Here is a 13,425-nt window from a genome sequence, read left to right on the forward strand (position 1 = left end):
CATGAGAGGGGCTCCTGGTTTGGGGGGGGGGGGTTGTTAAATAGGCCTTATTTAAATTGCGTTTATTCCAAATTTATTTTCTAATTACAAAAGCAACATGCTCCTTATGTAACAGTGGGAATGAAACTGTTTTATTCCACATATAGACAATAGTACCTTTTTTTCCCATATGACTTGAAAATTTCCTCATGTTAGTAATAAAAAAACAAGTCTAATTTGAAATGGCTGTACATAATAGTCTTGCAAATGGTCTGGTTTTTGCTTCATTACCAAATTTGAGTTTAGGATGGATACTGAAGTAATTTTCAATTTTTGCTTTCAAATCTAATGCTCAGATACAACTTTGGTCAAAAGGCCTTTTTCTGCATTTCAAGACATTGACCTTAAACTAGATTTCTGAGAGAATTCTTTGGTCAAAGGATAAAAATGTGTAAACATTTTTAAGGTTATGGTTATATACACATATGGTCAAACTAGCTTTCTGGAAGCATTATAATATTTACATTTACCCCTAAAGCACATGAAAATGCTTGTTTCATGATACCCTTAACCCCGCAAAATAGATGGAAAAGGTGAAAAATGGCACAATCGCTTTATTTTTATACATTTCAAAAATCTTATCAGATCAGCATTTTTTAACAATATTCTTCCCAATTATAAATACAACATACACTCATTATAAAATAAAAAGAAAACGAAACCCCACAAAACACGTATGTTTAAATCTATCTACCCTTACATCTGCGTCCAGCTTACCTACCCACCTTCCTACTTACCTACCACCTGACATCTTACTAATCTATAGATAACTACTAAATTAATCTATACTTTAGATTATAAAATTGTCTATTAGCTACAGATATAATTTACATATATATAATTTAGATTATAAAAACCTACTAAGATAATGTATAGATTAGCATTTTGGTGCTACTTTCTCCAACCTTTTTCAGCAAGCCTTCTGATATATTCTTGTGCCAACAACCGAACATGTGTGTGCGATGGCAACAACTGAGTCCCTTTAATAGCAAACTGCACCGCCCTGTTTTGAAGGTGGCATCAGATACATGTCTATGTTCCTCCTTACTCTCCCTCCTTCCCTTCTCCCAGTAAGGGCTGGATCACGGGCTGAGGGTGCCACTGCAGGGTGTATAAATTTGGTGTCCGTCGTTCAACACTTGTTCACGGTGGATTTACCAGAGATGCTGAATTTGCATGGAGGGAGGGTAGAGAAGGGCACGGAGGGTAGCTTCATGTCCTCGTCACTGGAGCAAATTATCCTTAGGCCAAATTTCGTGTCCTCCTCAGCAAAATAAAAGTCTTGCAATTTACTAGGGCCACACCCCTTAGAAGGAGCTTTTTTTTTTTTTAAGATTTTTTTCCTTTATTTATTTGTCAGAGAAATAGAGCATAAGCAGGGGGGGCAGCAGGCAGAGGGAGAAGCAGGCTCCCTGCTGAGCAAGAAGCCCGATGTGGGACTCGATCCCAGGACCCTGGGAACATGACCCGAGCTGAAGGCAGATACTTCACCGACCGAGCCACCCAGGTGTCCCTAGAAGGAGCTTTCTACCATGCAGTTCATCAAAGAATTCCTTCCAACCTCACAAATCACCCCCTCAAGAGGAATAATAACATCCCCTTTCTTCCATCTTACGTTTCCAGTGAAAGAGATTGTCCATGTGACTACCCGGTAGCCTGTCTCTGCCTGGGATTTTGGTGTCTCTGAGGCTCGCACCGGCCACTTAGTCTGTGCCCTCTCAAAGTGCCTACCCTGGCTACAAGGCAAGGAAGAGCCTTCCCCAAATCAAATCTTACCCAAACTAGATGACTCAAAGCAGAAGAAACCAGAAGAGCACAAAGCCAGTTATCTCTGACAACTACAAAGACTTTACGGAGCCTCTGTCACTTCATTCACCACATGTCGTTGAGATCAAGATATCTGCTCCGTTATTCAAGCAGAATCTTAAAGCATACCTGGCATGCGTCTCTTGGCATTTCTCTTTGATTATCTCAGCAACTGAGGGGCAGCGATCTTTGAGTTTTCCAATCACCTCCTGCAGTTTCTCCCAACTTTCTTCACTGTTCTCGGCTTCATCCTGAAGAGACTGAAGGAAGAGATCAGGTTATTTAAAATACTGTCTTGTGTTTCTCTGTGGACAGCACCAAGGCAATTGTGTCCACTTCTGTGCTTGATTCCACTGGAGATTTTCTGCCAACAGTGCACTGTGCCAAGATCTGGTTACATTACCTGAAGGTTCTGCACCTGGCATCTTAAGGCTTCTAATGACAAAACCACAGGCTTGCTGTGCTCCATGCAGTACCAGAATCGGATTGTCATCATTGTCACTTCCTCATACAGTTTATCATAAACCTTCCACTCCTGTAAAACTGAGTGCATGGAGGTCTTGAGCTCATTGACCTATATGAGAAGTGGAAACATATTTAGAAAATCACTGAGAAGAGGCTCTCTCATCGTTTTGTTCCCTTCTAAGGATTCTACCATGGGATCCAACTTAGGCATTTCAGTTTGAGAGCACTGGGGGAATTTCAGTGATTAACCGAGGTGGGAAGGGTAGGTCAGTGAATGAAAAATACCAGGGAGGACTAAGTTTTAGAACAGGTGAATGGAAAAGAGCCCTGAGGCCAGAAGGATCAGCATGGATGGCATGGACAGAGTTCAGCCCAGCATGAGACAGCCCAGGGAAAGAATAATGGGTGGGGAATCAGAATCTGTGAGCATACATTTCGTAACAACCTGTGAGCTTTCTGATCTTGGGCAAGTTATTTAACCCTTGAGTCAGTTTCCCTACTCACAAAACAGATAATAATAATAAATAAAAACATAAATAACATAGTGTCTGTGAAAATGTTCTGAAAAGTGTAAAGCATTCTAAGTGTAAAATGTTACCTCTGTTACCTGACACTTGAGTCAGCATAAATTGGAGAAGCATGTGCTCAGTCGAAACAAAAGGCAAGTACAAAGTAGGAGGAAATGCAACGGTGGGCAGATTTTATCCTTTAGTATGTATGATAATCGTGAGAGGCTGAAGCATGTAAATGATCTCAGATACAACTGAGAATATGTAACTATATATGTGTTTGTATGTTGCATAAAGAACATTTATAGCTCAACAATAAAAAGACAAATAACCAAAGAATTAAATTGGGCAAAGGACTGAATAGATTTCGCTCTAAAGAACATCCACGGTCATTAGAGAAATATAAATCAAAACCACAATGAGATGTCATTCACATCCACTGAGATGGCTATAATCAAAGCTAGATAATAATCAGTGTTGGTGAGAGGGTAGAAGAATTGGAATCCTCATACATTGCTGGTGGAAACATAAAATGGTGTAGCCTCTGTAGAAAAATGTTTGGCAGTTCCTCAAAAAGTTGTAGAGTTACCATACGACCTGCTAATTCCCCTCTTAGGTACATACCCAAGAGAAATGGAAACATGTTCATACAAAACCTTGTACACAAACCTTCATAACAGCATGATTCGTGACAGCCTAAAAGTGAGAACAACCCAAATGTCCATCAATGGATAAACTGTGTTATATCCATACAATGGAACATTATTCATCCATGAAGTTCTGATACAGACTATAATATTGATGTTGAAAACATGCTAAGTGAAGGACAGAGAAGACCACACGCTGCATGATTCCATGTGTATGAAATTTCCAGAATAGGCATATACACAGACCTAGAAAGTGGATTAATGTTTCCAGGGACTAACGGAAGGGAGGAATGAGGAGTAATGGGGGTTTCTTTTTGAGTTGACAAAAACGTCCTGGAATTACACAGTAGTGATGGTTGTATAGCTCTGTGAATATACTAAAAACCATGAAATTGTACACTCAAACAGGTGAGTTTTATGGTATGTGAATTATATCTCAATTTTAAATAAGGATTTGAGTAGAAATGGAGTGTGATCACTCCATTGGCCCAACTGGACAGTTTTGTGACGGGACATCAACTTTCAGATGTAACCACACAGGCCTGCATTCAGGCCCTCTGTTCTTTGCTTAACATATACCTGGAGGACGCACATCCGTGTTGACAGGCAGGCTTCCTCCAACCCTGCCCCAAACAAGGACAGATGAAAAACAACTTGGGATGCTAAAATGTCAGCCTCACATCGGCAACTGTGTAGGCCGAATGTCTTTATAAGGGCTCATGGCTCTGGAAAAGAATCTATCATTAAGAAAGAATAAAAGATACTAAGGAAAAAAGGAGGTAGGATGGGAACTCCTGAGAGATGGAAGCTGGGACTTCCAGCAGGGTGGCAGGGATGATTCAGGAAGAAGGGTGCCTATAGGCACATGGCTACACAAGGCACTGCCACAGTCCAGGCCACAGAAGGCCTTCATGGCTTCCACGTACAAAGCTGGTCCAACTACTGGTGGTCTTAAGGGCAACCCTTAGACTATTACAATGTCATGGGAAAGAAATGGCACATGTGGTTTGAGGAAAAGGATAAGAAGACCATTAAGCAAAATTCACTGCACTATAAACAAGGAGGAACACTTTCAAAATGTTAAAAGTAGGATCAGCCAGTAGGGCAGCGTTCATTGAGTGTCATATAGGCATTGCTACAAAGTTAGAAAGAAGTATTATCATCCCTATTTTATAGACCAGGAAATTGAGGCATAGAGAGGTTAAGTACATCCTGGGACACAGGCAGAAAACGGAGCTGCCAGGATTTTTATTTAGACAGAGAATCAAAGCCCTTCGTCTTAAAGATGAGGCTCTACTGACTTTGCAGTACGTATGGATGGATGGTCTAGCTTTTGTGTTTTCTGCACTAAAAAAAGTAACTTTGGGGCACTTGGCTGGCTCAGTCGGTAGAGCATGTGACTCTGTCCTCAGGGTCATGAGTTCAAGCCCCACGTTAGGGATAGAGACCATTTTTAAAAATTTTTTTTAAATTAAAAAAAATAGCATTATTGAGATATAACTCACATTCCACACAACTCACCTATTTAAAGTACACAATCACCATAATCAGTTTCAGAACATTTGCATCACCCCAGAAAGAAACCCCATACCCACTGGCAGTCACTCCTCCTTCCCCAACCCTTTCCCAGCCACAATCTACCTTTCCTCTTGAGAGAATTTGTCTATTCTGGACATTTCATATAGACGGAATCATACAATATATGGTCTTTGGTGACTGCCTCTTTTCGCTCAGCATGTTTTCGAGGCCATCAATGTTGTAGCAAGTATCAGTACTTCGCTCCTTTTTATGGCTGAATAATATCCCATTGCATGGATATACCACTTATTTACCCATTTATAAGTCGAGGGATCGTTTCTACTTTTTGGCTATTATAAATCATCCTGCTATGAACATTCATGTACAAGTTTTTGGTGTGGACATATGTTCTCTTGGGTAGATACTTGGGAGTAAAGTTGCTGAGTCATACAATAACTCACGTTTAAACATTTTAGGACCTGCCAGACTGTTCTCCAAAGCAGCTGCTCCACTTTGCATTCACCAGCAGTGTATGGGAGTTCCAGTGTCTCCATACCCGTGCTAACATTCGTTATTGTCTGCCTTATTATTACCACGACTGAGGGGGGGTGTGAAGTAGCATTTCACTGTGGCTTTCATTTGTATTTCCTTGATTAATAATATGGAGCATCTTTTCATGTACTTATCAGCCATTTATATCTTCTTTAGAGAAACAGCTATTCAGATCACTTGCTCATGTTTTCCCTTTGGTTATCTGTCTTTTATATATTGTAGATTCGAGCCCCTAAATGTGCAAATATTTTCTTCTATTTTGTGGTTTGTCATTTCACTTTGTTGATGGTGCCCTTTGAAACAAAAAAGTGTTTAGTGTTGAAGTCCAGTTTATTTTTTTCTTTTGGTGCTCGTGCTGTTAGTGTCATATCTAAGAAACTATTGCCTAATCCAGTCATGGAGATTGAGGCCTAGGTTTTCTTCTAAGAGTTTTGTAGTTTTAGCGCTTGTATTTTTGATCCATTTAATTTTTATACATGGTGTGAAGGTATAGGTCTAACTTCACTCTTTGGAACGTGGGTATATAGCTCTCCTAGTACCATTTTTTGAAAAGACTCCTCCCCACCCTGGAATTGTCTTGGCATCCTTGTCTAAAAATTAGTTGAGTATAATGGGAGGGTTTATTTCTGGACTTTTAATTCTATTCCATTTATTTGTAAGTCTACCTTCTATGATAGTACCATCTGCATTTTTTTTTTACTTGCATTATCTCAATCTTTTTTACCCCAACATTTTTATTATAATTCATTATGTTGTGATTATCTGTTCAAGTATGTTTCCTCTAGTAGCCTGTGAGCTCTTCGAGGGTAGGACCCATTTACTTTTTTATCTTTGTACTGTTGGCAGTGAGCCCAGTGCCTCACAGAAGGTATGTTCAACAAATGACTCACACAAGATATGTTAAGCTCACCTCTACTTTTCTGCCTGAGTTCTGGAGAAGAAAGGAAGCTGAGGGTCACCTATGCGTTTCATTCATAAAGGTTATTCCAATTCCTCTTGGAACAAATGATCAAAAGTAGATTTTAGTAGACAACAAATAAATCCACAATAAGGACCTCTGGGAAGTATGGACACACCTATATAACTAGCTAGTATTTATAGTTTTTCTCTCCATTTGTGGGGAACCATCAAAATTGTAATAGCTGGAGATGCCCGTCTTTGCTCTTCTGGTGCTCTACTCCTGGAATGGGTAAATGCAGACTTTAACATGTCTTTCAGGGCGCCTGGGTGGCTCAGTTGGTGAAGTGTCTGCCTTTGGCTCAGGTCAGCATCCCAGGGTCCTGGGATCGAGTCCCCACATCGGGCTCCTTGCTCAGCGGGCAGTCTGCTCCTCCTCCTCCCTCTGCCCCTCCCCTAGCTTGTGCTCTCTTTTGTTCACTCTCTCAATAAAACAAAAAACAAAACAAAACAAAAACATTATATATATAACATGTCTTCCATAAGATGACATCTTCTATACTCTTCCTCTTCACTGTCTCCTCACCACATGCTAAGCTTCTCCCCACCTCTGGAGTTCTCCATATGCTGACCACGCTTCTAGCTTAAAGAGGCTACAGGAGACGGGATCACTCCCTTCCTGAGGCACCTCCCTGATGTATTTTTTCTTAGCTGCTCCTGCGTATCCGGCCAGGAAACAGTGCCAGATGCTCTGCGGGGCTGGGGGGTGGAGACATTTTGTCTGTGAGTACATTAGACAAAACAAAGATAGCCAAATGGATTTCTAGCCTGCCAATGGTGTTAGAATTGGTGGCTCTACCTCTAATTCTCCAGTGGGAAAAAAGGGGGCAGATTTGAAATGCTCTTCTCTACTTTAGTATTTCTCTAAGCAACTCCTCAGTTTTTAGCACAGCATGAGTTTCTGTGATTAAACAACAACCAAAAAGGATGAAAGAATATACGAAGAGAAATGGTATACTTCAAATGAGTCCCAGTACCTGGTTGATAACACTGCTCCTTTTTTGAAATAACCCATCAATTCTGGATGCTGTGTCTTCTAACAGTGGCATCGTCCCACTCTCCGAAGTCAGGTAACTTTGTCTCAACTCATCCAGGGCTTTGGATTTAATTGCAAGTTGATTTTCTATATCCTGGAAAGGAAAGAGGGAAAGGTTTTCATATGCACGATATTATAGAACGAGAAGGTGTAAGAGACAGGAGATTCCCCTTTATGAGTAAAAACGCCATTAGGGTACATAATTAAATAACATCACACCTAAAGACATTTTAATCACAATACATTCAATTCAATTTTTGCAATTATTACAGTATGAGATTTTACAATAATTTCAATTACTATGTGGACCTAGATTTTAGAAGAGTCTAGGTAGTGAGTGCTTATCATCATGGTATAGTAGAAAGAGTCCAAGAGATCGAGTCCCCATTCCATGTCTGCCCGGTACTGGCTGTCTAACCGGGTGCAGCACAGACCTGTGGAATGCGAGCTTCCCGTCAGGAGGTATGCTGAATCCGAGGTGGCTGGAGGAATTCTAAATGGAAATGGCTAGAAACAGGATTGCAAGGATCTCTTCTAATGAGGGTTGCTGCTCCCACAGCATACCCAGTATTCTTCTAGAACCTTCTCAGTAGAACTGGGGTATGAGCTGACCTTCCAGCCCCAACGGGGGAGTGGTGTCATGCCCTCATGCAGTAGGTCCAGAGGTAGCATAACCAGTGCCAGCTGTAGCGACAGGGACAGCCAGAGTGTTTTCAATAGGGAGGGACACAACCCAGGCAGTACTCAAGGAGGATTAATCTACACTTGAGTGAGGGCATCTCAGAGACTAAGTGACCTGGCAAATGACAACTGAGCAAAACCAAGGGCACGGCCAAGAGCTTTAAGCTCAAATGTGATTTAGACAGTGGTTCCCAGGGACAAGTGGTCCTTTCAGAACACATTACCCAGCAGGTCAAAGAAAATCATTTTCCTCTGAAGAAACAGAATGAAACACTAAAAATAATGGAAACCTTAATTTTGTAAATATTGAATAAGTTAATAAAAACAAAAAAATTGGAAAACATCAAATCAAAATGCCCTTTGAACGTTTTCTTTCAGGAGTAACATCCAAGACTTAGGAACAATAACTGAAAATACCTTCTTCTGCTTGTCATTAAAAAAAAAAAAAGCATTTTGCAATTTTGTAAAACCCATGGATGATTATTTTACGTAACAAAGAAAGTACCTGGGGATTTGGAGGAGACCCTCAGAAAGTAAATCCACGTATCCTACTCCTTGGGGCAGAAGCAGCGACTAAACAACATGGCCACGTAACCAGTCCGGCCACGTAACCAGTCCGGCCACGCCTTGTGGGCAGGTGCCGTGTGCCTTCTCACCTGACAGTCCAGGAGCATCTTCTGCACCGAGATCACACTGCCAGGTTTTTGTAAAGTTTTCAGTCTCTCCTCTTGTGCCTCCATCCAGTTGTTCAAAATCTGTATTTTGTTTTCATTCTCAGTGATACTTTCCAAAAGTTGTTCTAAGTGCTGTATCTATAAATTATAAATAAGAAAATAAGTATTTATTTTAAACCACATGCTTTAAAATGGAAATGTCATGGCAGTTATTGTCATCAAAATAATTTTGTTTCTTCTCAGATTCCTCATATTTAGCATAAGATTTCCCAAAAACTTTTGGAATAAAGATTCATAAATTAGGAAACGGAATAAAATCCCCTTCAGCATTTGAAATGAAAGCTAACCTAAGCAAGCTGGCTGTTGGAGTTCCGTAATACCTGTACAAAATAAAATCATAATACGATGAAAAAATACTGCATATTAGCAACATCTATTGATATACTTAAAGCTTAAGAAAACTTTCTTTCCCTGGACACTCTTCATTAGAATGGCTTAAAAATTAAGTCAATATCAAAAATATCACATATAATCAATTTAATAAAATGACTGTTTTTAATGTCTGTGATTCTTCTCATTTCTACGCTCACGAGTTTTATTAGGTTACAATCACAGCGTATGTAAAGTTTTACGTTCCTTTTCCAGTATGTCACAGGCACTTGCTTGCTTGGTTATGACATAGGCCTTATATTAACTTAAAAGGCTGCCCAATATTTTATCAAATGGACACAGTATAATTTGATTAAGTATTCCTCTATCGTTAGAAATTACGGCATTTTACATTTTTCACCAGTATAAATAATGTTGAACATTGTGTGCATATTTTTTCCTTTTTTGAAGGGCTATCTACTTAAGATAAATGTGTAAGAGGTGGCACGGCTAGGTTAAGAAATAAGAGGACTGTTCTCTTTCCTGAAATTTTCTAAATGCTTTCCAAAAGGGTATGTAAGCCATTATCTGCATATGAATGGGATAGCTTCGGCTTTTATCTTCATTCTACGAAACTCTTCTAATTTAATAAATGTATAATGTTACATAATGTTTATTTCGAATGCCTGATAATTGAAGTTGTGATCTCTCCATGTTGATTTACTAATTATAAATTTGCTCTTTGGTGAACTGTCTGTTCATGTTTTTTGTCCATTCATGTACTTGAATCGTAATTGTATAAATCTTTTTGTATGCATTCTCTACACATGAAGAAATCAACCAATTGTTACTATCAATTATATATAAATACTGAATATTTCTCCAAGAATGAGTTTTCTTAATATTTTCAGACCCATGGAATGAAAATCTACCAAAAGACCACATACATTTTTCTTCTTTTTCATAATCTTTTCAAAGCTGTAATAGCTTTGCCACTTTTGAACATTTACTTTCGCAGAAAATGTCAAAATCTCCGACCATTTAATAGTCTCACGTAACACTTGACATCCTCTTAAATAAAATTTCTCCTCTTCACTTGCCTAACTCAATTTCCCACTAAGAAATCTCAAGGAAATAAGAACGTCTTCATACTCTTTTATAGGTACCCATGGAGAAAGACAGAACATAGGCTTCACAAAAGGGCTATTGTGGAAAGGATTATTAGGCTTAACTGTAAGTTAACCATATGAATATCTTTTTTAAAATTTTTCAGGAAGTGGCATTTTGCAAAGGCCAAATCACACGAACTGTGACACGGGAGCACACCTTTCTATTTAGGGTTCCATGTACCCGCTGCCATTGGCGGTTCATCTCTCCCAGGTGCTCTGCAAACTCTGTTCTCTCATAGCGCTTACTTTCTACATCACAGGTGCTTAACTGAAGTAATGACTGGTTAACAAAATCAACGATCCACTGTTTATAGTCCATTTCCATTCTGAACTCCTAAAACAAACAAACAAAATTAAGCAACCAAAACCTGAACCGAAGTAGGCTGCCCCGGACTCCCCCCCACCCCCGCCCCCAGTGCACCCTAGGGAACGCCAAATTCCCATTCATGAATCGAGGGGCACCTGTCTGGAGTTACGTTCTACCCTCCCCCCAATCCCACCAAATATCTGCTTTGCGTGGAGAGTCTCCTGGAGAATTCCACATGCCTAGGAACAGACACTCGCCGCTTTCAAACAGACGGAAAAGTCAAAGGTGGCATCGGGTCTGGTGGCTGCATCATCTGAACTAAAATCAGGACCAGGGACTGACAAAGGCTTCCTGTGAGTGGCTTCCTTGCACTCCACTGGAATTCAGAGCCACCCTACAGGCTCGTGGAAATGACAGTACGGGAAGTCTCCAGTTAAGACTCCCCCAGAAAACCCAGGACATTAAGGAACTTTGCCAGTGTAGGTCGCTTCTCTGTTCTTCCGGGGACAATCGAGGTCTCTGGGTTTGGAGGACTTTTAAGTTCTACAGCGATGCTAAAAATACCCTGGGGGCCAAGCAGGTTTCTGATGAGCCTGACACTGGTTGGGCTTATCCTGGAAAGTTCTAACACCTCTCTGGAGGCATGAGGAAGAAAACCATGTGGTATGTGCTATGTTACTAGAGCCTGTAAGAATACATACATGTGGACCCCCCAAAAATTCTACTACTCACTGAAGTGAGGATGTGCTAGCATTTAAAAATAAAATCCTTGCTAACATCATGCTTTGTGACCAAGGTATTCATGCCCTGTCTACCAGAGGCTCGATCCATCAGCCTGTGAGGTCTTTGAAATCTCCCGTGTTCCTTGCGGTGAACTTGCATGACTCACAATAAAGGCTTGTGTGTGGCTTGTTCGATGTTAGCTAAATCTACATGAAATCAAGTATCACGGAGAAGGCCACCTTCGTATCTATCGGTAGAAGGATCTCAACTTTTCCTTACGCGTTCTCCTACGCAAAGAACATTTACTTGGTATCTACTGGACGCCAGGTATTGGGCTAGGCGAGCTCTTTCAGGGAGATGGAGGCAGCTCCTGCTCTCAAGCAGCTGAGTCAAGGTGGGGAGACAGACACGTTAGCACAGCACCATGGAGACCCCTAATCCCAGAAAGTAAGCTCCTCTGGCAGGGAGAGTCAGCAATAGATTTCCCAACCAGGAGATACTTGAGCAGACTTCTGGAAGATGACAGAGAGCACTTCTACAGCTAGACGTGGGGCATGAGAACTGCAGCCTGAAGGAGCAGCACAGAAAGCATGAGCGCAGAGAGCACCACACACAGCCGGTTCGTCGGCTTCCGGCAGAGCCTAGGGACTAAGCGGGGACTGAAAAAAGAAGAGGCTAGAGAGGTAAAGAGGGGTCAGAACCAGTTAAAAGCTTGGATTCTGTCCTGTGCTGATGGGAGCTACCGCAGGAAAGCAGGCAGAAGAAGAACAAGTCTGCTAACATCTGCCTAGAATCCCCCAACATCCCATTCCTCGCCCCTAGAATCGGTTTTTCCAAGTCACATCCTACGTGTCTCTTTGTTCCGCATTTCCCTTCCGACTGACTTGCCTTCCTCTTTCATGAAAAGGCCTCTGGCTCTTTTTGTTTAATTACCTTGTACTTCTGAAGAAGATTTCTCACTTGAGACGCAGAACTCAGTGAACGCTCAGTGTCCTCATCTGCGGTCTGATGTTCCACATTGTTCATCCAGCTAATCATTTCCGTGATTGCTTTACGAGACGGCAGTTTCTCCATCTGAAGCTGCAAGGACAAAATGATTGCCATTTAATTACCTGCCGTTGACAAAATGAATCAGGCCATCCACTGAAGATGATATCTGGTTTGATAAAAGGTCTTGCTACATGATTATGCAGGTGACTCACAAAAACAAACCCAGCATTCAGGCTTAGAAAACGTGACCCCAAAACAATGACAATGACCTTCACATAAAGTAACAGAGCGATGCAGATAAACTGGGAAATAAAGTAATTAAGCCTGATTTCTCCGGTAAGAAAGATCCCACTGGAGGAGAGGCCAGTAATTAAGACCTATATTCAGCGGTGCTGGCGAAAAATAGGTGGTGTCAATGAAAATTATTGAGTCAGAGAAATAATTTTAAAGGCGTTGTGAGCTAACAAGTGAATGCTAATTTGAATGCTGTGTCTTTAAACACCTACCTGGTGAAGTTTTTCTTGAATATCTGGAAGTTGAGTTATGAGCATTGTCCATTTTTGTTCCAACTGCGCTAAGGAAGCCCTCAGCGTGGCCGTATCGGCCGCTTTCAGGTGGAGAAGCTGGCTCCCGGTTCCCACGACTGCGGCCTTCAAGGAAGACTTGTTGTCGAGTTCCTTTGAAAACTCCTAGAGGAAACAGTTGGAACTTGAGAAATGTTAAGAATCTGAAAACAGCAAAGAATAACTAACAGTCAGAAGAACTGGTTAGAGTCCAAAGCTAAATCACTGAACTCAATTCACATCACAAATGTTTGCATGCATCTCTACACACACACACACACACACACACACACAGCTTTTCCTACTAAGTGTCCGGCACTGTTCCAGGCATTAGATAGTTGACGGAGAACAAAAGAGATGGAATTTCTGCTCCTTGAGTGGCTTAATATTTTTAAAAAACAAATCATTTTAACTTTAAAA

At 40.9% G+C, this 13,425-nt stretch overlaps 1 protein-coding gene across 4 annotated transcripts in view; it reads right to left on the bottom strand.

The window, feature by feature from the left end:
- The window catches only part of SYNE2 (spectrin repeat containing nuclear envelope protein 2), a 308,022-nt gene that overhangs the window by 57,040 nt on the left and 237,557 nt on the right, over positions 1-13,425 (bottom strand). For all 4 annotated transcript variants that reach the window (XM_026486841.4, XM_044379732.3, XM_048220054.2 and 1 more), the window contains 7 exons: positions 12,949-13,131; positions 12,386-12,532; positions 10,580-10,756; positions 8,867-9,022; positions 7,471-7,623; positions 2,249-2,419; positions 1,975-2,105 (listed from right to left, as the gene is read on the bottom strand). In XM_026486841.4, coding sequence (XP_026342626.2) covers positions 1,975-2,105; positions 2,249-2,419; positions 7,471-7,623; positions 8,867-9,022; positions 10,580-10,756; positions 12,386-12,532; positions 12,949-13,131 — 1,118 coding nt within the window. The remainder of the gene's footprint in view (positions 1-1,974; positions 2,106-2,248; positions 2,420-7,470; positions 7,624-8,866; positions 9,023-10,579; positions 10,757-12,385; positions 12,533-12,948; positions 13,132-13,425) is intronic.

This window comes from Ursus arctos, unplaced genomic scaffold, assembly GCF_023065955.2.
Source record: "Ursus arctos isolate Adak ecotype North America unplaced genomic scaffold, UrsArc2.0 scaffold_25, whole genome shotgun sequence".
NCBI lineage: Eukaryota > Metazoa > Chordata > Mammalia > Carnivora > Ursidae > Ursus > Ursus arctos.